The sequence below is a fragment of the Acomys russatus genome, chromosome 28 (assembly GCF_903995435.1).
Source record: "Acomys russatus chromosome 28, mAcoRus1.1, whole genome shotgun sequence".
NCBI lineage: Eukaryota > Metazoa > Chordata > Mammalia > Rodentia > Muridae > Acomys > Acomys russatus.
In genome coordinates this window covers 43333157-43358369 of record NC_067164.1, presented here as the reverse complement: position 1 = coordinate 43358369, position 25213 = coordinate 43333157, and the positions used below count along the sequence as shown (strand labels likewise).

At 39.2% G+C, this 25213-nt stretch overlaps 1 protein-coding gene across 2 annotated transcripts; it reads right to left on the bottom strand.

The window, feature by feature from the left end:
* Erlec1 (endoplasmic reticulum lectin 1) lies at window positions 1-25192 on the bottom strand. Of its 2 annotated transcripts, XM_051170498.1 has the most exons (12): window positions 24869-25192; window positions 19541-19645; window positions 18236-18316; window positions 17644-17721; window positions 17459-17522; window positions 16781-16815; window positions 15008-15231; window positions 14794-14923; window positions 9901-10062; window positions 9167-9226; window positions 5447-5571; window positions 1-102 (listed from the first exon to the last, which is right to left on the bottom strand). In XM_051170498.1, the coding sequence occupies exons 1-12, from the start codon at window positions 25031-25033 to the stop codon at window positions 21-23; spliced, it is 1311 nt and encodes a 436-aa protein (XP_051026455.1). In that variant the 5' UTR covers window positions 25034-25192; the 3' UTR covers window positions 1-20. The 2 variants fall into 2 exon arrangements, with proteins under 2 accessions (XP_051026455.1, XP_051026456.1); XM_051170499.1 differs by lacking the exon at window positions 9901-10062.
* Between the last annotated feature and the right edge of the window lie 21 nt (window positions 25193-25213).

The window sequence follows — 25213 nt, the reverse complement described above, 5'->3', positions numbered from 1 at the left end:
GTAAAAGAGAAGGGTTCAACTTACTTTAGTTTTACAGTCACTTGTCTGGGCTTGTCAGTTATATCACAAATATCCCCATTTCCATAAAAATGTGACACCATCCTGAGTTGGAGAAATATACAAACTTTATTACAGTCTCAATAATTAAAATAACTGTAACGTGTAGGTAAGAAGGTTACATCACAGAGTCAGATGCTATAAAGAAAATACAAATTAGGGAAACTTTGTACTATCTTTCTTTTTTTTTTTTTTTTTTTTTTTTTTTTTTTAAATTTTTTATATATTTATTGTATATGAATGCTTTATCTGCAGAAGAGGGCATCATCACATTATAGATGGTTGTGAGCCACCATGTGGTTGCTGGGAATTGAACTCAGGACCCCTGGAAGAGCAGGCAGCACTCTTAACCACTGAGCCATCTCTCCAGCCCCTGTACTATCTTTCTTAATGATGTCCATATTACAGACAGGTTTGGTGTGGAGGCTCAAATACCTCTAATACCAGCACTTGGAAAGAAGAGGGTACAGGATTGCTGTGAGCTTCGAGGCCAATGATGCTAACAGCAAGATCTTATCCCAACCAACCAATCAACCATCCAGCCAACCAAAACAACGCAATAGAAGATATTGTTTTAAAGTTAGCTACTTCCCCAGCCCAGCATATTGTTTAGTAAAACAATTCTTCCTTTCCATCAAGCTAACCCCATTAAACATTCTCCTGTATGTGGTACAAAAAGCAAGGCTCTGCCAAAGTGTAACTCTCAAAGTGACCAATATCTAAAGAAAAGCTTTGTTTTCCAGTCACACTCTCATAGGTGTCCATGTTGAGCATTGACTATAAACTATAAACACTATTTTTGCAGAAAACACAAGCCTAAAATAATTTGTCTAGTACAATGAATACTTAAATATCTCTATTTCAGTTTTTCTAACTTCGACTTTGGTCATCCTGAAAAGTCAGCATATTTTGAAAACAATTTCTTGTCTTTCTTTTTTTCTTTCCTTTTCTTTTCTTTCTTTCTTTCTTTTTTGTTTGTTTTGTTTTTGTTTTTTGAGACAGGGTTTCTCTGTGTAGCCTTGGCTGTTCTGGACTCCCTGTATAGACCAGGCTGGCCTTGAACTCACAGTGATCTTCTTGCCTCTGTCTCCTGAGTGCTGGGATTAAAGCACGTGCTACTATGCCCAGCTGAAACACAGTTATTCTTGAGAAGTAAGATTAATGTGAGCACTACCTCACAAAAATTAAGTAACAAGGGAAAATGCCAAAGTATATTTAACAAATTAAAAACTTACAAACACAAATGCTTTAGAACAGCCCCAGTTTTAACTGAATGAAATAATTGTTGGAAGTGGAGAGGTAGCTAAGTGTCAAAGCATTTGTCTAGCATGGATGATGGCTAATCATAAAGCCCTGGGTTCAGTTTCCCTCATCATACAAAAACTGGGGCTGAAGAGATTGCTCAGTGGTTAACAACATTTACTGTTCTCCCAGAGGACCTGGGTTCAATTCCTAATATCCATGTGCCAGCTCACAACTGTCTATAACTCCAACACCAAGGAATCTAGTACCCTCCTCTGGCCTTTGTGGTCAACAGGCACAAATATGGTGCACACACACATGCAGGCAAACACTCATATACACAAAATAAAAATAAATCTTATAAAAAAATAGACCAATCAAACCAAACACCCTTCCCACCCCCCAAGAACAGTCATGAACATCACTACCAGTTGTATTAGCAGGTACTTCACTGCAAGGCTAGGTTATTTTATTTAAATGTACTCACAATCTTATTAGGATACATTATTAGATGACTGAGGCTTACAGATTATTTAGTTGCTTATGGTATTACTACTGAAGAGCCAGCCAGCATTTGAACCTAGGCAACCTGACTACATGACTGTGAGTTTTCGGTTTTTTTGAGACATGGTCTTTCTACATAGCCCTGGCTGGGATTAAACACAGGCATCACCATGTACAGCTCATGACTATGTGCTTGACACTGGGTTGCGCTTCTTTCCCCAAGTGAAAGGAATCTAAAGGTTGTTTCCTAAAATAACACTGACCTAAAAATTTACCAGTGTGTTTGTTTGTTTGTTTATTTGTTAAGACAGGCTCTGTCTACATAGCCCGGGTGTCACTGTGTAGAGCAGGCTGGCCTCAAACTCAGAGATCTTCCTGATCTGCCTCCCACATGCTGGGATTAAAGACATGCAGCATTATGGCCTGTTCTGCATATTTAAATTTCTAATCTGTCAATATTCTTAGTGTTTAAAGTCCAAGCAGATCAAAGACTTCAACATAAAACTAGACACACAGAACCTGATAGCAGAGAAAATGGGAAATATCTTTGATCGCATCAGCACAGGAGACAACTTCCTGAACAGAGCTCCAATAGTGCAGGCTCTAAGACCAACAATGCGTACATGGAACCTAAGGGACTGAAAAGCTTCTGCACAAGGACTGCCAAAGCACACAACGGCAACTTACAGAACGGGAAAAGATTTTCAACAACTTTACATCTGACAGAGGGCATATTTCCAATAAATATAAAGAACTCATGAAACTAGACATCAAAAACAAAATAACTCAATTAAAAAATGGGGTACAGATCTAAACAGAGAACTCTCAACTGAGGAATCTCTAATGGCTGAGAAGCACTTAAATATTTAATATTCTTAGCCATCAGGGAAATGCAAATCAAACGACTCTGAGATTCCATCTTACACCCATCAGATGGTTAGGATAAAACCCTAGTGACAGCTCATGCTTGGGAGGCTGTGAAGCAAGGGAAATATTCCCACTGCTAGTGAGCATGCAGCCAGTCAATCGGGAGGTTTCTCAGAAAACTGGGAATAGATTGACCTCAAGACCCAGCCATAGCAACTGTTGGGCATATATCCAACACATACAAGGACATTTGCTCAGCTATGTTCACAGCAGCTTCATTTGTAATAGCAAGAAACTAGAAACATCCTAGATGTCCCTCAACCAAAGAAATGGTACATTTATACAATGGAAAATTATTAAGCTGTTAAAAATAATGACATCTGAAATTTTCAGGCAAATGGAACTGGAAAAAATCATCTTGAGTGAGGTAACCCAGACCCAGAAAGATAAACATGGTGTGTACTCACTCATCAGTGGACACTGACTATAGAGTAGAGGGTAGCCATGCTACAATCCACAGACCAGAGAGACTAGGTAACAAGGAGAGCTCAAAGGGGGGGATGCATGAATTTCCCTGAGAATGGAAAACAGAATATATATTGGGTATGGATTGGGGTGGGGACAGGAAAAGGAGGGATCAGGTGGGGAGAGGATGGAGGGAAAGTGTACTGGGAGAGAACACTGGAATTAGGGAGCAATTGGGGGCAAGGTAGAAACCTAGTGCAATGGAAACTCCCAGAAATCTATTAGAGTGGCCTTATCTAAGACTCCGAGTAATGGGGGATATGGAGCCTGAATGACCCATCTCTTATGACCAGGTAAGGCTCCCAGTGGAGCGATTGGGATTCCAACTTAGCCACAAAATCTTCAATCTATAATCTGTCCTGCTAGCATGATGTCCTGGGGTCAAGCTGGCACAAAATTTGTGGGAGTGGTTAACCAATGACTGGTCCAGTTTGAGACACTTTGTCACCCCTGATACTTCCTGGAGGACTAGAAAACAAAGACCTGATGGCTCAAAGACCTAGGATAGAACCAAACACGAATGGGGGAAAGTCAGGGAAATAGTGCCTCATGAAAGTCTATTATTACTCATAGATTGGTGCCCACCCCAACTGTCATCAGGGAGGCTCTTCATCCAGCAACTGATGGGAACAGATGTAGAGATCCACAGTCAAACACTAGGGGAGCTTGGGGGAACCCTGCTGAAGTGGGGGGGGGGCACCCATAGAATCAACAAGTATGGACTCAAAGGGGCTCACAGAGACTGAACCAACAATCAGGGAGCCTCATGAGTCTAACCTAGGCCCTTTGCATATGTTATAGTTGTGTAGCCTGGTGTTTCTAATGCTTTTTCCTGCTTTTGGGGCCTTTGTTCTCCTCTGGGTTGCCGCATCCAGCTTTAATGAGGTCCCTAGTTTTATTGTCACTTGTTATGCCATGTTTGGTTGATATCCCTGGAAGGCCTGCCTTCTTCTGAAGAGAAACAAAGAGTTGATGGGAGGAAGGTCCTCCTGAGGGGGATGGGACTGGGAAGAAAGCAGGGGTGGGGGAACTAGGGTCAGGATGTAATATACGAGAGAATAAACTAGTAAGAAAAAAGGGACCTCAATGCCGGGCATGGTGGCACACGCCTTTAATCCCAGCACTCGGGAGGCAGAGGCAGGTGGATCACTGTGAGTTCAAGGTCAGCCTGGTCTACAAAGTGAGTCCAGGACAGCTAAGGCTACACAGAGAAATCGTGTCTCAAACCCCTACTGCCACCTCCCAAAAAGGGCCTTAAAATATTTTGAGTTTTAAAAATCCTATTAATCATTATTTAAAAGATTTTATTTTAATTTATTGCATATACATTTGTATTATAACATATAAGTAGAAAAATTACACACACCAAGAAGAACTGTGAAACAATCAGGGATCATATGAATGTTACATTCAAGGTGTTTTGGCTAATTGTATTTGGCATCTTTGTAGAAAACATCTTTCCTATCTTGTTGAGTCTAAAATTCTGAATGAGAATAGGTATCTATCATATCTTATCTCTGCCAACTTGAAACCTCTATCTAGACCTAAAAACATCTTAACCCCTAAACAGTTAAGGTTAACTGTAAGACTGAACTATCTGGTCTTCAACCCCATCAGAGACTTACTTGAGAAGGAATGACACTTAATTAGTTGAGTGAACCAGAAGTGCAGGTTAGCAGCTTCCAAAATGAGAAGGAAAATAAAAAATAAAAAAATAAAAATGGCAAGAGACAGTTTGCTGCCTGAACAGTCACCCAAAACTCTCTATAACGTTGGAGCATCATCTTCAGCCTTCTGGTCCAATATAGCTCACAGACATATTTGTGAGGCAGGAACTATTGAGGACTTGCTTACCCTGTCTTGGCAGTTTGGCCATAGACTTTGCCTGTATCCAAGCTTGCCCATTGTTAGGCAGAATTCTGTCTGTGGCAGAAACAAGGACGTTTTGCCCAGTGGCTGGTTTGCCACATTTGAAGCCATTTCCATAGAGAGATGGCTCAGTGGTTAATCAGTTTTATTTATTTTTTAATATATTTATTTATTTATTAATTATTTATTTATACAGTGATCTGCCTGCATGTATGCCTGCACACCAGAAGAAGGCATTAGTTCTCATTATAGATGGTTGTGAGCCACCATGTGGGTGCTGGGAATTGAACTCAGGACCTCTGGAAGAGCAGCCAGTGCTCGTAACCTCTGAGCCACCTGTCCAGCGAGCGGTTAATCAGTTTTAAAGGCAAGCAGTCTTTACCTGACTGTCTGAGTGCCGTCGTCTTGAAGATGATAAGCTCTAGCAGTATTTTTCTTAGCCCATTCAACATGTTCTTCTTGGTTCCATGTCCCCACAACCACAGAAGTTTTCCCATTATCTTTGTCCTAGTATATAGAAAAATACTAATTTTAAAGGTCCAGTTACTTTTCGTGTGTGCTCAGTTGTCAGTCTTGCTGAGCCATCAGGTGCCCAACAGTGCTGGTGATAATGTATGTTTGACATGAGCAAACAGACTCTTCTATAAGGCCCAGTCCTCATCTTCATCCATGCACTGGATAATGATGTGATGTCAGTCAAATTGAGGAAATAGGAATTTAAATGATCTTTACTCTGTTTTTCTGAAAAATGTAATGTGCAATTAGCCTAGTCCCTTTCCTAACTCTCTTTCTGTTCTATCAATTCCTTCCTGGAGATGTTTTGTTTTTTTCTTTGGACTCTTCTCTTAAACATCATTATCATTGTATTTGCGCATGATATAAACGCAAGTCAAGGACACGCCATCACAGTGCTGTGGAGGTAGGCCAGCAAACAACTCGTGGGAGCTGGTTTCTCCTTCCACCACTGGGTTTAGGGCTCAGGTTGTCAGATTTACACAGCGTATTCTTTCACGTACGGAGCCATTTTGCCAGAACCCTTTTCTTTCGATTCAATGCCAACACTTTACCCCAAACCAAAAATTTAATTGCACATACCTATTTTACACAATATCATACATACTATTGTGCTGTTTTGAGAGGAGAGGGGCATCAAACCCAGGATCTGCATATTGGGGAAGTGCTTTACCACCAACTTACCACCCAAGTACCACTACTGTGACTCTGTTATGAGGTAAATGTATCTCTTCCAAAATGTGTTGGAAATCTAATTCCTAAAATTACAGTGTAGGGAAGTACAACCTAATGGGGGATACTTAAGTCTTGAGTTCTGTATGCTTAGGACAGAAGGCTCTGAGTTTAAGGTCCCACCCTTTCGATATTAAAAAGTAACTAATTTATGTGTATAGGTGTTTTCCTTGCTGCCAATGTGACCAGAGCAGGATGCTGGATTCCCTAGGACTGGAGTTACAGACGGCTGTAAATGACCATGTGGTGCTGGAATCAAAGCCTGGTCCTCTGAATCACGAAATCATCCCCTACACAGCTTCAAGCTTGCTCACCCTCTCTTCCTCTGGCTTTGTTACTAGTGAAGCCAGAAGGCCCTCACCAGATGGCAGACACTCTGATAACAGATCTTTTAACATCTAGACATGTAAAATCTAGTTTATTTTCATTTTAGTTATCTACTTTGTAGTATGCTGTTACAGCAGTACAAAATGGACTAAGCATCCTTACCCTAAAGTTCATCTTTACTTTGCCTCTCTACTTTTAAAAAAGCAGTTTGAAGTTTTACAGTCTCCACAAGTCATTGACGGCACACTCATCTCTGTATGAAGACCATATAAAAATCCCTTTCTTGAGTCTGTCTTTACTGTTTAAAAAAACCAAAAACTACATTTTGTCTTGTAAAGTAAGCTTTTCCCCCTTTCTTTCCTTATTCTTTGTTGTCCTTCATGATCATGGCAGGCAATAATATATTTCTGATTAGCAGCATAGAAAACCTGTTAAAGCATCAAGTGAGACACGGAGAGCTACTTCCCTAGTAGACTTACTGCCTAATGGAGAAAAGCTATTTCCTTACTTTTTTTTCCCCCCCGTTTTCCCCAAGACAGGGTTTCTCTGTGTAACAGTCCTGACTGTCCTGGACTCGCTTTCGTTCTGGACTTGAACTCAGAGATCCGCCTGTCTCTGCCTCCCGAGTGCTGGGATTAAAGGTGTGCACCACCATGCCCAGTCTCTTTTTTTTGTCCCAGCATCTAGACTTGTTAATTTTCAACAGGGATTAGAGCAGCAAAGTGTCTAAGAAGCTACATAGGGAGCAAGACTGGGTTTGAATTCCAGTCTTACCATTTATTGCCTATGTAAAACCCTAGTTTCTGTTCCTGAAACTTGGTCTAACAAAATTGACTTCTGAAAGGTGTTCTGAGGATTGAATGAGTTAACATATATATAAAAAAGGGAGGGGGCTGGAGAGATGGCTCAGCGGTTAAGAGCACTGACTGCTCTTCCAGAGGTCCTGAGTTCAATTCCTAGCAACCACACAGTGGCTCACAACCATCTATGATGAGATCTGGTGCCCTGTCCTGGCGTGCAGGTGTCCATGCAGGCAGAACACCGTATATGTGATAAATAAATCTTAAAAAAACAAACATATAAAGTACCTATTGTAAGCACAATGCTTGCTGGCTGCTGCTGTTACCATCTTCTAAAGTACCTAGTAGAACCATCAGGAGGCTACAGATTAAATGGACAGATTAAATTTGGTAAATTATATGGTAAAAGATCAGTAATAGCTGTATTAACTGGTTCAACTTTCTGGAAGGCATTTTCTTTTTTAATGTGCATACTTTGACCTAACCAAGTACACTGTTAAAAATACATGCTATGAATTTACAGGCAAAACTATAATGGGCATGGTGGCACATGCCTGTAACTCAAACAATTTGGGGGTTGAGAAAGCAAGACATCCTGAGTTGTGAGACTCAGTCTCAAAAACAAAATAAAACAAAAAACAAAAACAAAAACAACAACAACAACAACAAAACAACCTGAAAATCAAAACCAAGGCCTCCAAACAAAACAAACCCCAAACAAACAAAAAATTAAAACCTTCAACTGAACCCAACCTAATCCAAATAACAGCAAAACCCTGAAAAACTAGACTAACATTAACTACCTAAAAAGCTCAAACACTTCCATAGTGGACTGTGGATGTGGCTCAGTTCATAGAGTGCTTTCCTAGCATGTAGGAAGACCTGAGTTTGATACCTAGCACCATATAGAAGGGGGGCATAGTGGGCACACATGCAATCCCAGCATGCAGGAGGCAGACGCAGGAGGACCAGAAGTTAAAAGTCTTTGCTCATCGAAGAGGGAGTTTGGCTTGAGTTAGAGATTCTATCTCAAAATGACAGAAGATGAAATGGTACTTTCTTTACCTGAGGAAGGTGATACGTTTATCAAGTTTGATTAATTCTGTAATCAATGTATTATCTTACTATTTATTCATTTCTTAAGGATGAATTAAGTTACAACAGCCCCAATAGCCTATTAATCTACCAGGCTCATGGTAATTTAAGAATACAGATAATTAATAAGCAATGTTCCTTCAAGATGACTGAAATCAGTTAATATTAAGTTTTCTAGTTTTTCAAAACTGGGAATACTCTGGTACTTCCATATTAAAGTCATCTCACAATTAAAAGTAATATTAATGTCCATCTTTTTTCTACAGATTTTAAAGATTTATTTATTTTTTAAATTATGTGTATATGTGTATGTTGTATACTTGAGTAAAGTACCTGTAGAGGTAGGCATGGCACTGGATTCCCTATAGCCAAAGTTATAGGCAGTTGTGAGTTGCCTCTTAGGGGGGCTAGGAATCAAACTTGGGTCCTCTACAATAGTGTACATTTTTAACTGCTGAGCCAAATCTCCAGCCTGCCACAGACTTTAAAAACTTTAATCCAGGGCAGATGAAGTAGTTGAATGTTAAGAGCACTTGACATACCCATGAGGCCCTGGGCTTAAGCTCCAGCATGGCAAAACAAACAAACCACTTTGGTTTATCCAATGGTAGAATGACATAAAGGCTATTTTGTACCTCATGATATTGATGTACATGTTTGCCATAGCAGAATTCATATTTCCACCAACCAATACCCTAGAGGAAAGAAATAGATAAAGTTATGCACAGAGAAGGGAGACAATATTAATAATGCTACATACAGTAGTAAGTACATATAATTTTTATAAAATCAATAATGTGGTTTAAAATGAAAACAACACAACAAAACATGACAGGCCTGGTCTACACTGTGAGTTCCAGGCCAGCCCGGGATATAGATGAGTTTCTGTCTCAGAAAGAAAAAAATCCACTAAAATAATAAAACATAAATACAAAGATTACTGCTGCACTCTTCCATGAAGTATGGAACACAAACTTTTCACCTTTTGAGTGTATTTACACTGGTCTTAAGAGTCAGAAGCAAATATTTATCTTTTAAACTTGGCTCAACTTTGAACTTGTGAGTATTGCATAACCAAAATATAAGAAATAAATCACTGATGCCCACTGTAACAATCAACCAAAATCATACAAAACTGTCACAGGAAAGGTCAAGCTTTTATGGGTAGAGAGAATATAATGGGTGTGGATTAGATTGTAGAGATGTGGGGGGAGGGGACTATACAAAGAAAATGCCCATTGGAGATTGGTGTGATCCTGCCATTTCTTTGTAGGCACTTTCGTTCAGTGCTCTCAATGGCCACAGGTTAGGTAACTGCCCCATGTAAGGTTGTAGGGTAAAAATTTAAACTACAGTTTCACTTTCTCACCCCATGAAAACAGTAAGAGCCACTAAGAAACTCCTTTATGAACTGGTCATCTGTCAACTTGGATATGTGGGTTGTTCCAACAGTGATCAGTGGCTGAGAGCCAACAGCAATAGGTTTGTGGATGGCTGGAAATCTTTCTTCTTTAGCTGATGGCAAATCTTCCTAAAATTAAGCAGATATACTTATGAACTTCATGACATGTTTCCAGTTACAGCTTGTTACTACTTTAAAATCTAACAGAAATTTGGAAAATTAAAGGGTTTTCTTCCCCCACTTAATTTTAATTGTTTAAAAAATGGGACGTGGGCCGGGCAGTGGTGGCACACATCTTTAATCCCAGCACTTGGGAGACAGAGGCAGATCGCTGTGAGTTCGAGGCCAGCCTGGTCTACAAAGTGAGTCCAGGACAGTCAAGGCTACACAAAGAAACCCTGTCTTGAAAACAAACAAACAAAAAAGACGTGTGACAAGAGTGAAAAGTCTAGACAAATGCTAGTTTCACCTCCAAGTAACAGGCATGCTAACCCTCTGGCACACATTTCAGTTTCATGCATTCTTCTTGTCTTTCTTTTGTCAAGCCCTTTGATACTTACTAAGTGCTGCATCCTTACATTTAGTTTGGTACAAGTTATTAAGGGTAAAGCAAAAGTAACAAGTAGGCGGAAGAGAAGTTGGCAGGACATGAATAGGATCACCAGTTGCAATTACTCAAAGGCAGCTGAATCTGGTTGTTGCTTTAGTGGACCCTGAAATTACTAGAGTAGATCCAAAGTAAGAAGGGCACACACAGCCACAGACTAAAGAAGGGTAGATGGAACTAATTTTGAAGAAGAGCTGAAATGTGAAGACTTTACCAAGAGAAAACTCGTGATCAACCTTTGAAGCAGGAATAATTTGTGACATGTGAATATATATTTGTGACTTAGGTGTATGCTTTGTGTTTGTGTGTATATATAAATGAAGATTTGAAGAAAAAACCCATTAGGGGAAATATATAAAGCTGTAAAGAGATCATTATGGTGGGAAACTATTGCGAAGAGGTTTTGATGTTGTCTTGTAGGTCCTAAGCAAAGGTAGGTGTGCAGATGGCTCAGCAGTTAAGAGCACTGTCTGCTCTTCCAGAGGTCTTGAGTTCAATTCCTGACAACCACACGGTAACTCACAGGTGTACATGCTGATAAAGCATTCATATAATAAAAATAAATAAACAACAACAACAAACATACAAAACATACAAAAATAAAAATAGCAGGGAAAACCAGGCTTAGTGATACATAACTTTAATCCCAGCACTTGGGAAGCAAAGGCAGCTGGGTCTCTAAGTTCGAGGCCAGCCTGGTCTATATAAGTGAATTCTAGGACAGGCAAGGCTATCAAAAGACTTTGTCTCAAAATTAAAAAAAGAAAACAAAGAAACAAACAGAAAAGCAGTGGAGAAGATAAGGGTTCTGAAAAGACAAAAAAGAAAAAAAATGATGAATGAGGTAAAGCTGAAAAATGTATGTAGCCATGCCTAACAGGCGAAGGACGAAGGGCAGTGTATCAAGAAGAGGATAAAGTCCGGAGGCAGTTAAAGGAGAGCAACAGCCTGAAGTGTAAAATGCTAAGAGGTAGAGCTGTTGTCTTAAAAAAAAAAAAAAAAAAAAAAGCTTTGTTGGAACAACAATTTTAAAAATTAATAAGGCATTATGGATCTGGGGTTGGCTTCCAGAACTCACACACTGTAGTTTCTAAGTATCTGGAAGTCGTTTCTAGTGTGATGCTTTCTTTTGGCCTCCATGGGTACCATGTATCCACATGGCTCATATATATGAATTCACATATATGCATAAAAATAAAGTTTTTATGAATTGTGTAATTGTGACTGTAAGAGAATGTTAAATTTGCACTGCTACCAGCAATAGAGGAGTGTTCTCCTTGCTCCATTCACATCCTTGCCAGCATGAGGTGTCACTTGCATTTTAGATCTTAGCCATTGCGATGGGTGTAAGATGGAATCTTAGAGTCATTTTGACTTGCATTTCCCCGATGGCTAAAATGTTAAACATTTCTTCAAGTGTTTCTTGGTTATTAACAGTTTCTCTGTTGCAAATTCTCTGTTTAGATCTGCACCCCATTTTTAACTGGGTTCTGGTTTGTTGGTGTCTAGTTTTTTGAGTTCTTTATCTATTTTGGATGTCTATCAGATGTGGGGTTGGTGAAGACCTTGTCCCAGTCTGTAGAATCCACTCTGTCCTACTGACAGCACCATTTGCCTACATCGTCTTCTCTGTCTCATGAGGTCCCGTTTATTAACTGTTGATCTATCTCAGCGCCTGAGCTGTTGGTGTTCTATCAGGAACATTCTCCACTTTCTCTTCTATCAGATTTAGTGTATCTGGTTTTATGATCCACTTGGACTTGATTTTGAGCAGGGTGGTAGATACGGATCCACCTGCGTTCTTCTGCATGTTGACATCCAGTTAGACAAGCACTGTTTGTTGAAGATGCTTTCTTTTTCCCTATGATTTTTTTTGGGGGGGTCAAAAATTGAGCATTCTTAGGTGTGTGTATTTACTTCTAGGTCTTTGATTCGATTCCATGGATCAACTTGCCTGTTTTTATGCTAATACCATGTGGTTTTCATTCCTATTGCTCTGTAGTACAGCTTGAAATCACGGATGATGATACCTCCAGAAGTTCTTTTATTGTCCAGAACAGTTTTAGATATCCTGGGTTTTTTGTTTTTCCATATAAAGTTGAGTAGTGCTCTTTCAAGATCTGTAGGGAACTGTGTGGGAATTTTGATGGGAATTGCATTGAATCCATACATTGCTTTTGGTAGGATGGCCATTTTTAGTATGTTAATCCTACCAATCCATGCGCATGGGAGATCTTTCCATCTTCTGGTATCGTCTTCAATTTCTTTCTTCAAAGACTTGATGTTCTTGTCATACACACCTTTCATTTGCTTGGTTTAAGTTACATCATGATATTTTTTATTATTTGTGGTAATTGTGAAGAGAGTGTTGTTTCTCTAATTTCTTTCTCAGCCCATTTACTGCTTGTGTAAAGGAGAACTACTCTTTTTTTTTTTTTTTTTTTCCTGAGTTAATTTTGTATCCAGCCACTTTGCTGAAGGTGTTTATCAGCTGTAGACATTCCTTGGTAGAATTTTTGGCATCACTTATGTATACTATCATATCATCTGCAAATCTCGATACTCTGACTTCCTCTTTTCCAATTTGTATCCCCTTAATCAATTTGGTGGTTTCTCGAAAATTGGAAATAGATCTACCTCATTGGAAATGGATCTACCTCAAGACCCAGCTACCCAAAGGCTACTCCACCATTCCAAAAGAACACTTCATAGTAGCTGTATTTGCAATAGCCAGAAATGGGAAAGAACCTAGATGTCCCTCACCCGAAGACTGGATAAAGAAAATGTGGTATACTTATGCAATGGACTGTTACTCAGTTATTAATATTAATGACATTAGGGAATTTGCAGGCAAATGGAACAGAACTAGAAAAGGTCATCCTGAGTGAGGTAATCCAGGCCCAGAAAGACAAACAATGGTGTGTACTTACTTACAAGTGTATATTAACCATAAAGTAAAAGATAATCATGCTATAGTCCACAGACCCAAAGAAGCTAAGTAACAAGGAGGGCACATAAATCTCACTGAGAAGAGGAAATAGAATAGACATCATGGGTGGATGGGCAGGGCGTGGTGAGTGGACTGGACTGGCATGGGGATGAGAACAGGAGGGATCAAGTGTGAAGAAGATAGAGGGAGAGAGTACTAGGAGAGACAACTGCAATCAGAAGTGTTTGGTGTGTGTGTGAGTGAATCTCTGGGATGAGTTAGAAACCTAGGGCAATGGAAACTCCAGGAATCTATGAGGGTGACCTAGCTAAGTCTCCTAGCAATGGAGGACACGGAGCCTGAAAACAGTCATTTCCTGTAACTAGGCAAGACTTCCAATGGAGGGACTGGGACACCACCTCAGCCCCAAAACTTTCAACTTACAATTTGTCCTGACTACAAAATATGTAGGGGTAAAGATGGAGCAGAAATTGAGGGAATGGCCAATCAATAGTCTAGCTTGAGGCCCATGCTGTGAGAGGCAGACCACCCATGGTACTATTAATAATATTCTATTATACTTGCAGACAGGAGCCTAGCTTCACCCAGCAACTGATGGAAACAGATGCAAGGACCCAAAACCAAACATTAGGTGGAGCTTGGGGAATCCTGCACAAGAGACAGAAGAAGGATTGTAGGAGCCAGAGGGGTCAAGGACGCCACAAGGAAATCTACCAAATTAACTAACCTGGGTGCATAAGGGTCCACAGAGACTGAACCACCAACAAAGAAGCATGTATGGGACTGACCTAGGCCTTCTGAATACATAAGACAGTTGTGCAGCCTGGCCTCCATGTGGGACTCCTGACAGTGGGAATGGGGGCTGTCTTTGACTCTGTTGCATGCCTTTAGGACCTGTTCCTCCTAGTGGGCTGCCTCATCTAACCGAGGAGAAATGAACCTAGTTTTACTGCAACTTGATATTCCAAGATTTGATGATATCCATGGGAGGCCTCCCCTTTTCTGAAGAGAGAGTAGGAGTGGAAGGAGGTGGGAGGGAGTTGGGTGGGAAGGACTTCAAGGAGAAAAATGAGCAGAAATGGTGGTAGGGATACAAAGAAAATAAATACATTAATTTAAAAATGATAAAAAGTTCTGAAAAGTATAAAAAGAGTTGAAATTATTCAAATAATTATCATTGAAAATTTGAAGTCAATAAAATAAATTGCCACTATTATGCTACAGAAATAATTAGCACATTGGTACAGGTTCTGAAATATGGGGAAGGAAGCAATGAAAAACTGTAACTAGTTAACTCTCATACCTCTTTATTTCTCTTAAATGGCACCCTCAGGATCTCTTCTTGCTGCTCCAACTGCCTTAGTGTGAGGGGTTTAAATGGAGATCCTGGCAGTGATTGGCAGAATATGTCATTCACAGGAGAGGCTCTGAACCTATCCAGTAGGGAAAAAAGCATTAGGGTTACACACGAACGCTTTAAAGCACTCTATGTTTAGAATACTGAATGAACATCTTACCTGTATTTAGGATGACTGCACAAGAGTGGTGTCAAAATGACAACTTCATATTCACAAGTTGTGACTTCAGCTACTGAAAGGATTTCATGCTTAGATTCAGGATGGCATATGTACATCACAGTGCTTGATCTGGGTCGATTCTGTTTCAGACTACAAGGTGTGCCATTTCCCATCCCCACAGGGTAGTAGGGTGTCATCTGGCCTTCAATATTTTTAGTGGGAATCTTAAAAAAATTTTAAGACAGACTTTTCATTAGAAATGTAAGGTGGATTCGAGGATGGGGGAAACATTTATTTTGAAAGAAAACTTCGTTTTATTTGTAAGGAGAAAAATTCTGTACTTTATTTTAAGTCAGCCCTAATGTTCTGATTCTTCAGTTCTTAGTTGTACAAATATGTATTTAGGGATAGTATAATACAGAACAAGCTATTTGATGCTAAAATTAAAATGTTAAGTTAACAAGCTAATGAAAGGTTTGCTATACTGGGCTGCTAAGCTCTTTCTTCCCTAAACTTGTAGTGAGTGTTGTTTATAGTTTAGATTTTACACGTTTCAAGGCTGATTTCCAACTCGGACAGAGAGTGAAAAGAAAGAAAAGGGAGAAAGAAATGATGGGATAGAAAAAGAAAGAAGGAAAGAAAGCAACAATATTCTTTGAAATACAAGAACTGTTCCTTTTGCACAATATTACTCTGAGCTATCATCTGAGGGACTCATAAAATACCTACGATATGCTTTGCACTGTGTGCAGATAAAAGACAGTTCCTGTTCTTTTTTTTTGTTTTTGTTTTGTTTTGTTTTGTTTTGTTTTTCGAGACAGGGTCTCTCTATGTAGCCTTGGCTGTCCTGGACTCACTTTGTAGACCAGGCTGGCCTTGAACTCATAGCAATCCGCCTGCCTCTGCCTCCCAAGTGCTGGGATTAAAGGCATGCGCCACGACACCCGGCCTGACAGTTCCTGTTCTTAGCCTCTGTTTTTAAAGCCTGTGTAGGCTTGCTATTTACATATGCAGCTTAGCTGTCACATTCATAGGAGATGAGTAACAAACAATAAAAAATGTTATTACTCCTGTTTCTAACGCTACATAGAGAGCGGCATCACTGTGCACTGAGTAGAGGACTGGTATAGTACAGCAGCCTTCAGACACATAATTCATATTATTTTTCTCTTAGTAGACTGAGCGTAGGTTGTTATACACACTAGACAGTGCTATGCTACTAGGCTATAGCTTCACTCTTCCTTGGTTTAGTATTTTTTAAACATCACATTTATGTGTCTGCATGTCTGTGTACATGTAGCTCTACATGTGTGGAAGTCAGAGGACAGCTCTCAGGAGCTGGTTCTCCCCTTCAGCCCTGTGGAAGGTCGTCCAGGAAGTCCTGGAACTTGTGATCCTCTTGCCTTAGTCTTCCAAGAAGCTGGCAATGACAGCCCTGCATCACCAGTCACAGCTGACAGTTTATGTAGGTATTATTTAAAAGGTAAATATAAAGATTACAACGTAATTTTTTTTTTTTTTTTTGAGGCAGAGTCTCGCGCCCAGAATGTCCTGGAGCTGGGTATGTAGAGCAGGCACAGAAATTTGCCTGCCTCTGCTTCCTGAGTGATAGAATTAAAGGTGGGAGCCACCATGCCCAGCCGGTGATGTATCTTGCCACACATTTGTGAACTGTATTTGACCCACTTCCTTGTGGCATTATACAAAGAACATATATCTCTGTCACTAAGTCAGACCTAACAATGAAGTAACAAAATGTAACCTGTCACTTGCCTCATTTGACTTTTCTTTTTCCTCGGCTTCTCGTTCTGTGGAAGCAATGCAAGAAAAAGGTAAACATACAGCACAAACAATCACATCTATACAATAAAAATAATTACATTTTCAACCAGCATTGGAACCTTAAACTTCTTTCTAAAGAAGATGTAAACACTTGAAGATTTTTGCTTTATGGCTTTTTGGGGTGAGAGTTGCTGGGTATTGGAGCCAGGGCCTCATATGCGGTAGGTGTTTAAACGTTCTCTCCTTAGGCCTGCACTTCTAAGCTTAAAGTTACTGTTCCCAGGACGGCTTTCTATGAAAGACCTGAGTTTGGTTCCTGGGAAAGACATGGGAGAGAACTGACTGCCACACGTTTTCCTCGGACTCCTCATGCATGCAGTGCACATATACATACATTAAATACAACTGTAATAATAAAGTTTAAAAAAGGAAATCACACAATATACAAAAACATTTTTTCTTTTCTTTTTTGAGTCAAGTCTCACGTTCCTTAAGCATGTCAGCCTTGCTTTGTAAAGAGAGTGGCCTTTGAACTCCTGACCCTAGTGCTTCCCCCCTCCACATGCCAGAAGCACAGTCATGTACCACCATGTCTGGACTTAACTTCACTTTGAACTTAAATGTTAAACCAAAACCCAGCAGTACTACCATCACTGTACAGAGACTAACCTTTTTCAGACAGAAGACTCTTAGCCAACATATTCCCAAGGTAGTATTCATGAATATTTACTTTCTACGTTAAAAAAAAATACAGTAAGTATTTTACAAACATATTTCTTTACCTACAGGTTAAAAATTATCAATATCATTATGAAAATTTTCATTTTGTGTTTTATATTTCAAGAAGAACATACTTGGCCAGTTTCTTTTTCTTCGTGGTACTGTCGAATATGTTTCCCATGACATACTTCATAAGTCCAGTAAGATTCAATCTAAGAGAGACAAATAAGCTTTTAAATATACAAAAGCCATATAACTCAGTTGAATTTTACTTGAAATTTTAAGCAGCTGAGCAGATTCTTCCTCAAATCTGGAATAAACTTTTATGAAGTAACACATAATGGCAAAACTTCTAAAGTGTATGTGGTTTCTGCTCTGTATGAAAAATATGTGACAGAAACAGAGCTAGAATGTATTTGCTTCTGCAATAACTATCTGGCTAATTTTCTACATAGCTTAAAAATAGCAATTACCGTTTTATACTTCTATCATGGAACAAAGCTCTCCTTTGAACTGAAAAAATTCAAAATAGTTTAGTAACTGATACTTGGATATCAGTGTACTATTTGTTGCACATGTAAAAATTTAAACAAACAACATACTATTAAGCAATAAGATTTGCACCTAACTTAAAATGTGACAACATAATAAAGCAAGAGGAAAAACAAAAGGCATTTTAGGGAACCCTGGCTGCTAAAGACTTTCAAACGCACATAGAATACTTACTCTATATGAACAGCTGCTCTGTTTAAACAGTGGTTCCAAAAGCTCTCTCGGATTGGGGCCTTTGTAATCCTTTTCTTCTTCCTAGAAAAATACTGGAGCTTAACATACAGTTTTTCTAGAGCTTCACCCAACTTTGCTGTTTGGGTATTAATTCACTGGTTAAATCGCTAATGCTTGGAAATAAAAGAGAATAAAAGAGAAAAAAAGAGTCAATACTTTTAACAAGATCCTATGGGATGCTGCTTCTTTCATATGAATTGAAGTATAAAGTACGAAGCCACAGAATAACCTTCCATTTTATTCATTCTATTTTTTAAATAGGTTTTTAAGTATCAGTTTTCTGAACAATCTTTGTAAACTCATTTCACAATTTTTAATTACCTATATCCCCCCAAATTCTAGCTATGAAGGTCTTAGAATGGTTCTCTTGTGGAAAGGTGTTTTTCAGTTTCCTACATATTTTTATACTTCAGATGTGAGCCACATATATGGCTATGTGGGTGTATCTTGTTTTAAGGGGGTTTAAAACAGCATGGAGAAGCTGCCTTGGACAGATTTTTAAATGTGAGCAAAACTTAAGAAAAGTACTGAGTTTAGTATTTCTACTTTACAGACCATGAAAATTTAAGTTGCCTTAATAAATTCATTGAGTGGAGGAATTGAGTTTCAAATTTGTTAGGGATCCACAGCTAACTGTAGCCTATACCTCAGCCTCCTGGCTCCTAGGCTGGTGTCCTTTCCATTTTACCATGCTGCCTCTCCTGTTTCATCTTGAAAGAAGTCATTGCCTTGAAGGATGGATAAGAGGCAGTTAGGGCATTTTAGGAGAAAAAAAGGGCATGCGCTAATGTAGTGAGAAAGTATAAGGTATCTAGAGAATTATTTATTATAAGAAATTTTGTATGAAGACACTAGGTCTACATTGAAAAATTATATTGTGATTTAAAACCACCGTTTCTATAAAGGAAAACAAGCACAGATTTAGCTTCTTATTCAAAACATTAATAACTAATCCCCCATCCCCACCCTTGCTTTTGTAATTTCAGACAAGGTCTCATAATGTAGCCTAGACTAGCCTTAAACTCATGACAATCCTTCTGCCTCAGCCTCCTTAGTGTTGAGATTACAGGTGTGAATTATCACACCAAAATGAATCTGCAAATCAGAGAAAACAGTAATAAGGGATTAATATTTTATGCTACAAGGTTGTTGAGATCTTGTTATTCAATTTTATGGCATATGATTGTAAGGTTGTAAAATACATCTTTGGTGAGAGGAGTCAACAGTGTGTGTATAAAAACATACCTCATCGCCACTTGTTACAAGAGGAAGTATACATTTGTATTTTTCTTTGTGTGCAGTTGTCATAATGATGTAATTATCTTCTTTGTACAAAACTCCAGTTGTAGGCTAGAAACAGAGTAAAAAAATATGCATTTTTTTTTCAGTTAAAGTGCTTTACCCTGAATACATTCAGTGCTAGTTTGAACAAACGATTCCTCAAAAGGACTTAACATTTCAACTGAAGATTCTTAAAGCATATTTTCAGAGGTAGGCAAAACAGTGTAAACATTTTTAAATGATAAAGTGGAAACTGTATCCTGCTGTCCTATCTAACAGAAAAAAGAAAAAAAAAAAAAGCTTGGGGTGTAAAAGAAAACTAGTTACAGGTTGCAGTTAAAGGTGCTAGTTAATAAGCATTGAGTAGGCAGCGGCAGGTGGGTCTGTTGAAGTTACAGGGTGCTCTGCTATACTTTTTTGGTGGTGCTAGGAATGGACTCCAGATCTAGGTGTGTGTAAGGATATGCCATTGAGCTATATTCCTAGCTTAAGAGACCAAGAATGGTCATAAAAATACTGTCACTGAATACCTATAACTTCTATCAGCAATCACCATCTATATCTGACAATCCTTAGGACTTCACAAATGTGCTAAGAGTTTGGTTGGATGAGACATTAAGGTATAATATAAAGCAGTTATTTTTCATATTTGGGAAACATATGAATTTAGTTATAAATAAGTTCCTTTAAAAAGAATAGTTACCACAGACTCGCTGTGCTGACATACCTTTTCTGAGTATGCATCAGGAATCAGCACACTTTTGTAAAGGGCCAGATAGTAAATGCTTTATGGACATTATTGTATGTTGTAACTTTTGTTACCTTGGCAACAAAGTACATTGGCAATACGGAAATAAACAGGCACGGCTAATAACAAAACTATAAAAACATGTAGTTGGCCACATAATAGTTATAGTTCATTCCTCTCATATGTCAACAAAACTATCCTCAAGCTTTCTATACTATCAAAACAAATGAACATTGCTCATATCAATCAACATATTTTAAGCAAACACTTCAATTAATGTAATGGATAGCATTTTACTTAAAAAAGCAATTTCTGTTTTCTAATACCTTTTTTTTTGATAACCCAAGACTCCTTACACTTTTCTTTGGTGCAAAACCACTGTTTATTTGGTTCTTACTGTTAAATGCCTGCTCTTTTCTCATTTTAACAATAAAACTTTACTGTAATTAAACCAATACTACTTGTAACCAATGTAATCTTTTTTTAATAGAAATTTTAAAGAGTTTATCTGTGAACAGGTGTGAATGCTTTGATACATATTGAATGCACTTGCTGAAGTGACCACATGATTTGCCCCCGTTTTCATATTACTTAGTAAGTTGTGCTCCTTGATCTGCAGATGTTAAGCCAACTTTGCATTCTTGCAATAATCCTCACTTTGTTGTAAGATACTAACCTCTTTATATGTCATTTCTGGTTGCTAACAGTTTGAGAAAGACCTTAGTAATGAGAGAGTTGGAAAATAATGTTTTCTAGTGATACACTTGTTCAGTTTTGTTAAGGCATTTAACCTTGTAAGCTCATAAATCAGGCTGGGGATAGGTTAGATGATGTTCCCTTATCTGCTTTTTAAAAAATAAATTGATTTCTTAAATGTAAATGACAATTAGGGCAATATTTTCCCAAGACAATGAAAGAAACAGAAAGGAAGGATCAGCTCTTAGAAGCCTGAGGAGTCTCAGGCTCCCTGCCCTTCATATCCAAATCTGAATATCCAAACCCCTTATAGAGACAGGACTGATTCACATGTAACCTAGCCATTAGCCGCCCTTACATTTTAAATCATATCTAGGTAATTCACAATACTAATGCAGTGTAAGTGTTTATATAAAAGTTATACTGTTTTACATTTTTTCTTTTTAGGAAATAAGATCTGTATACATCCCATTTAGACCCAATTCTTTCCCTCTCGCTTTTGTACTGACAAACAACAGGCTTTTCGATCCCCACCCCCACCCCAGCAGGGCCTATGTGGTCCTAGTTGGTCTGGGATTTGCTGTGTACACCAGCTGGCCTTGAACTCAAGACATCTTCCTGTCTTTGTCTCCCAAACTTTTGACAAGGTTTTGCCAGATGTGCTGGTTGGTCTTAACTGAATTCACTATGGCGGCCAGGATGGCTTTTAACTCATAGCTATGGTCTTGCTTCAACCTCCTGAGCACTGGGATGATAGAAACATGCTACCATCATGCCTTCTCCTAAGAATGCTGATACTAGGCTGGGTGAGTGCATAGCTACAGAACCTACAGATATGAACATGTGGAACCAACTACCTTCTAACTACTTTGTATTTATTAATTCATTCATGAAACATTATACTCATTTTACAGAAAAGACTGAGGTTAGAGCTTAAACAATTTGTCCATGTTAATCTACCTAGATAGAGGAGGGCTCAGAGAAGCCAAGCAGGCCAGCTCCACTCTGTATACTTATTTTATGACCAATGATCTTGTTTAAAGGACCATTATAAGTGATGAGTGAGTCAAAATATTTGAAATCAAGAGCTGTGGGGTCATATTTTATTTACTTTCTGGAAACAGGGTCTCATGTAACCCGTTAGCTTCAAACTTGCTATACAGACAATGAACTAACTTAACCTTGAGCTTTTGATCTTTTTGTTCTACCTACCAGGTGTTGGAATTAGAGGGAGGTGCCACCATATTCTGCTGGGAAGACAATTCTTTTCTTTTTAGCTTATTAAAAGAACTTATTTTTAAAATTTATTTTTGAGGCAGGCTCTCACTGTTGGCCCAGAACTTTCTGTATAGACCAGGCTAGCCTCAACTCAGAGATCTTCCTGCTGGATTAATTCCAAGTGCTGTATTAAAGGCATTCACTCATTTGACAGCATGGGTGTAGGCTTCTTAGCATTACCTTGGAAGAAGACTCTTGATACTAAGAGTTTTCATTAATTTATGGAAGAGAGACAGAGAGGCAGGCAGATGGCTGTGAGTTCGAGGTCAGCATGGTCTACAAAGTAAATCCATGACAGTCAAGGCTACACAGAGAAACCCTGTCTCGAAAAACCAAAACCAACAACCAAACAAACAAAAATGGGTCAACCACCACCTCCCAGCTATTTTCAATAAAGTGGATGCAATGGTGGAAACTATTGGATCAGTGAGTTGCTTGCCAGGATCACAAGGTATACTTTTAATCATCTTTATCTACATATATTTTGGGAATGTAAATTACTAGAAAAAAGTCAGGTTTGGTAGTGCATATCTATAATCCATAATTCTGGGTCTTGGGAGGCCAAGGCAGACAGATACCTTCAAGAAAGAGGCCAGTGAGAATTTGCCTCAACAACAGCAATACAATAACAACAACAGGCATAAGTTAAAACAAAAACAAAAAAAGGAGATATTTTAATTCAGTGTCAGCCAATTTTATGTTAGACAAAAGACTGTATCCTAGTTCACACAGTTGCTGAGTTACTTATAAATGTCCAACCAATTGACCCATAAAAATAACCAGCAGCCATGTGTGGATGGAAGGCAGTTATTTCAATCAAATAAAAAATGAAAGGTAAGTGTTAAGACTATAAAAGTATTTAAAATTTTCAAAAAAAATTTTTTTTTTCTGAGACAAGGTTTCTCTGTGTAGACTTGGCTGTCCCAAACTCACTTTGTAGACCAGGCTGGCCTTGAACTCACAGTGATCCACCTATTCTGCCTCCCAGGTGCTGGGACTTCAGATGTGTACCATCACACCTGGCTAAATGACCAACTGTTAAAAGCTTCCTTTTACGTAAGCACATGGCTCCTTTCCCAATTTACAGAAAGCATCGAGACTTTTCTCAAAATAAAACAAAACAAAACTTCCAAGTCTTTGAGTATGTTCTCCTTAGATTTTGTTGTCATCTCAAGCTCTGTAATATTTTGTACAGGTGTTTTAACACTGGAGACCAATGAAAATAAACATAAAATTTAAATATCAGTAGGTCATTAATGCAAAGATAAATAGGACTTTCCAGGAAAACATTTACTTAAATTCAACTGTCAAACTGAAGGCCTTGTGCCCTATGTTTTGTCATTGAGTTATACTCTTGATGCCTAGCTCGGTACATACTGTTTTGGCATCATGGTAATACTTATTAATGTGTCAGTGGAATAGTAAATGAAAAATATAATACAACTGCCCGAACTTGAATGATGACATACAATTGGAATACAATTAAAAAAAAAAAAAAAAAAAAAAAACAGCAAACAAACAAACAAAACCCCTTCGCTTTTCCTAGGATGTCAATCTGAAATAAATGAGCATTTGGTATCTTTAAAAAGATTTTATTTTTCTCTTTAATTATGTGTGTGGGTGTGCAGTTATACACATGAGTGCAGTAGGCGATGGCTGATAGCACTAGATCCACTGGAGCTGAGGTTACTTGCTGCTGTGAGCCATTGAATGTGGTTGCTGGGAATCAAACTTGTATGCTGTGGAAGAGCAGCAGTAAGTGTTCTTAACTGCTAAGTTATCTTTTCAGCCTCAAGATCATCTTCTGAAATAAATTGGTCTGTAGTAGCTGTCATGGATAAGACTTTTCAGCACTACAGTCTCCCAAACAGAATTTTCATTCTCATCACCCTCCACATTAAAATGTCAAATTCGAGCGCTGGAGCGATGGTGCAGCAATTAAGAATGAATACTGTCCTGTAGCCCCAGCACCCACACGCCTCAAAACCCCTGGCCCCTGTGTGAAAACACAGTACACACAACAAAGATCATAAAATCCCTTAAAAAAAAAATCTCACGTTCTAAAGTATTAAATAACAGTGACAACACACTGAAGCGTCCAATGTATTTTGCATGGTTATATTCCCTAAGCAAGTTCACTAAGGTCTTCCAAGCCAACCATCCCTCTCAAGTGCCTTAAAAGGAAATAAGATTCCCAACTGAACGTCTGTATATGTCGTTTTAAAGTGTGTGTTGGAGAGGAAGAATGACTAGAGATAAGGCTAGTGTCTGCTGGATGGCTGTGTGGGTAGAGTGACCGGGTCCCAGAGAGTGACTGCTAGGAAGCCAGGTCTAGCGCAATAGGACTTAAGGGAGGGGGAGAAAGTGATCGCTGGATTTCCTAGTTAGTACGGAGGGCACATCCATACAGTGTGTATAATGAATCAATGGGTGAACGAACTTGGGGAAGAAAAATGCTTTAAAAAAAAAATGCTTAAAAAAAAAAAAAAAAAAGCTACGGAAACCGAGGGCTGGCCCAAATGTTTCGTGCGGGAAGTGGGGAGAAGGCTGCGGCTCAAGAGGGCACTGACCAGAGAGAACTCGGTGCCGGGCCAGTTGACTCGGAAGGGGATGTCGTCGCTGAGCTGGGGCAGCGCTCGACCCCCGCCGGACGCCTCCAGCAGACCGTAGAGTACCAGCAACAGCGGCCCTCCGGGGACCAGGCTCCGCAAGCCGCCGCCGCCTCCTTCCTCCATCCTCCGTCGCCGCGTCCTCCAGCCGTCGTCACAACCCCTCTACCCGAGGAGAACAGGTGGTGGAGGAGGAGAAGGAGGCGGCGGCGGGACTACAAAGCGTCCTAGGTGCAGAAGACTCAAGCGCCGCCACGTCTCCTTCCGGAGAGCTGGGCAACGCCACCTCCACCCACCCCCACAAGG

Excerpts from the sequence above, each read along its gene's own strand:
- Erlec1 (XM_051170498.1), bottom strand. The coding sequence starts at position 25,033 with ATGGAGGAAGGAGGCGGCGGCGGCTTGCGGAGCCTGGTCCCCGGAGGG. Across the intron at positions 10,063-14,793 it reads CATTTAAGAGAAATAAAGAG|GAAGATTTGCCATCAGCTAA; the intron begins GTATGAGAGTTA and ends GCTTAATTTTAG. Across the intron at positions 5,572-9,166 it reads ATGTACATCAATATCATGAG|GACAAAGATAATGGGAAAAC; the intron begins GTACAAAATAGC and ends TCTATATACTAG.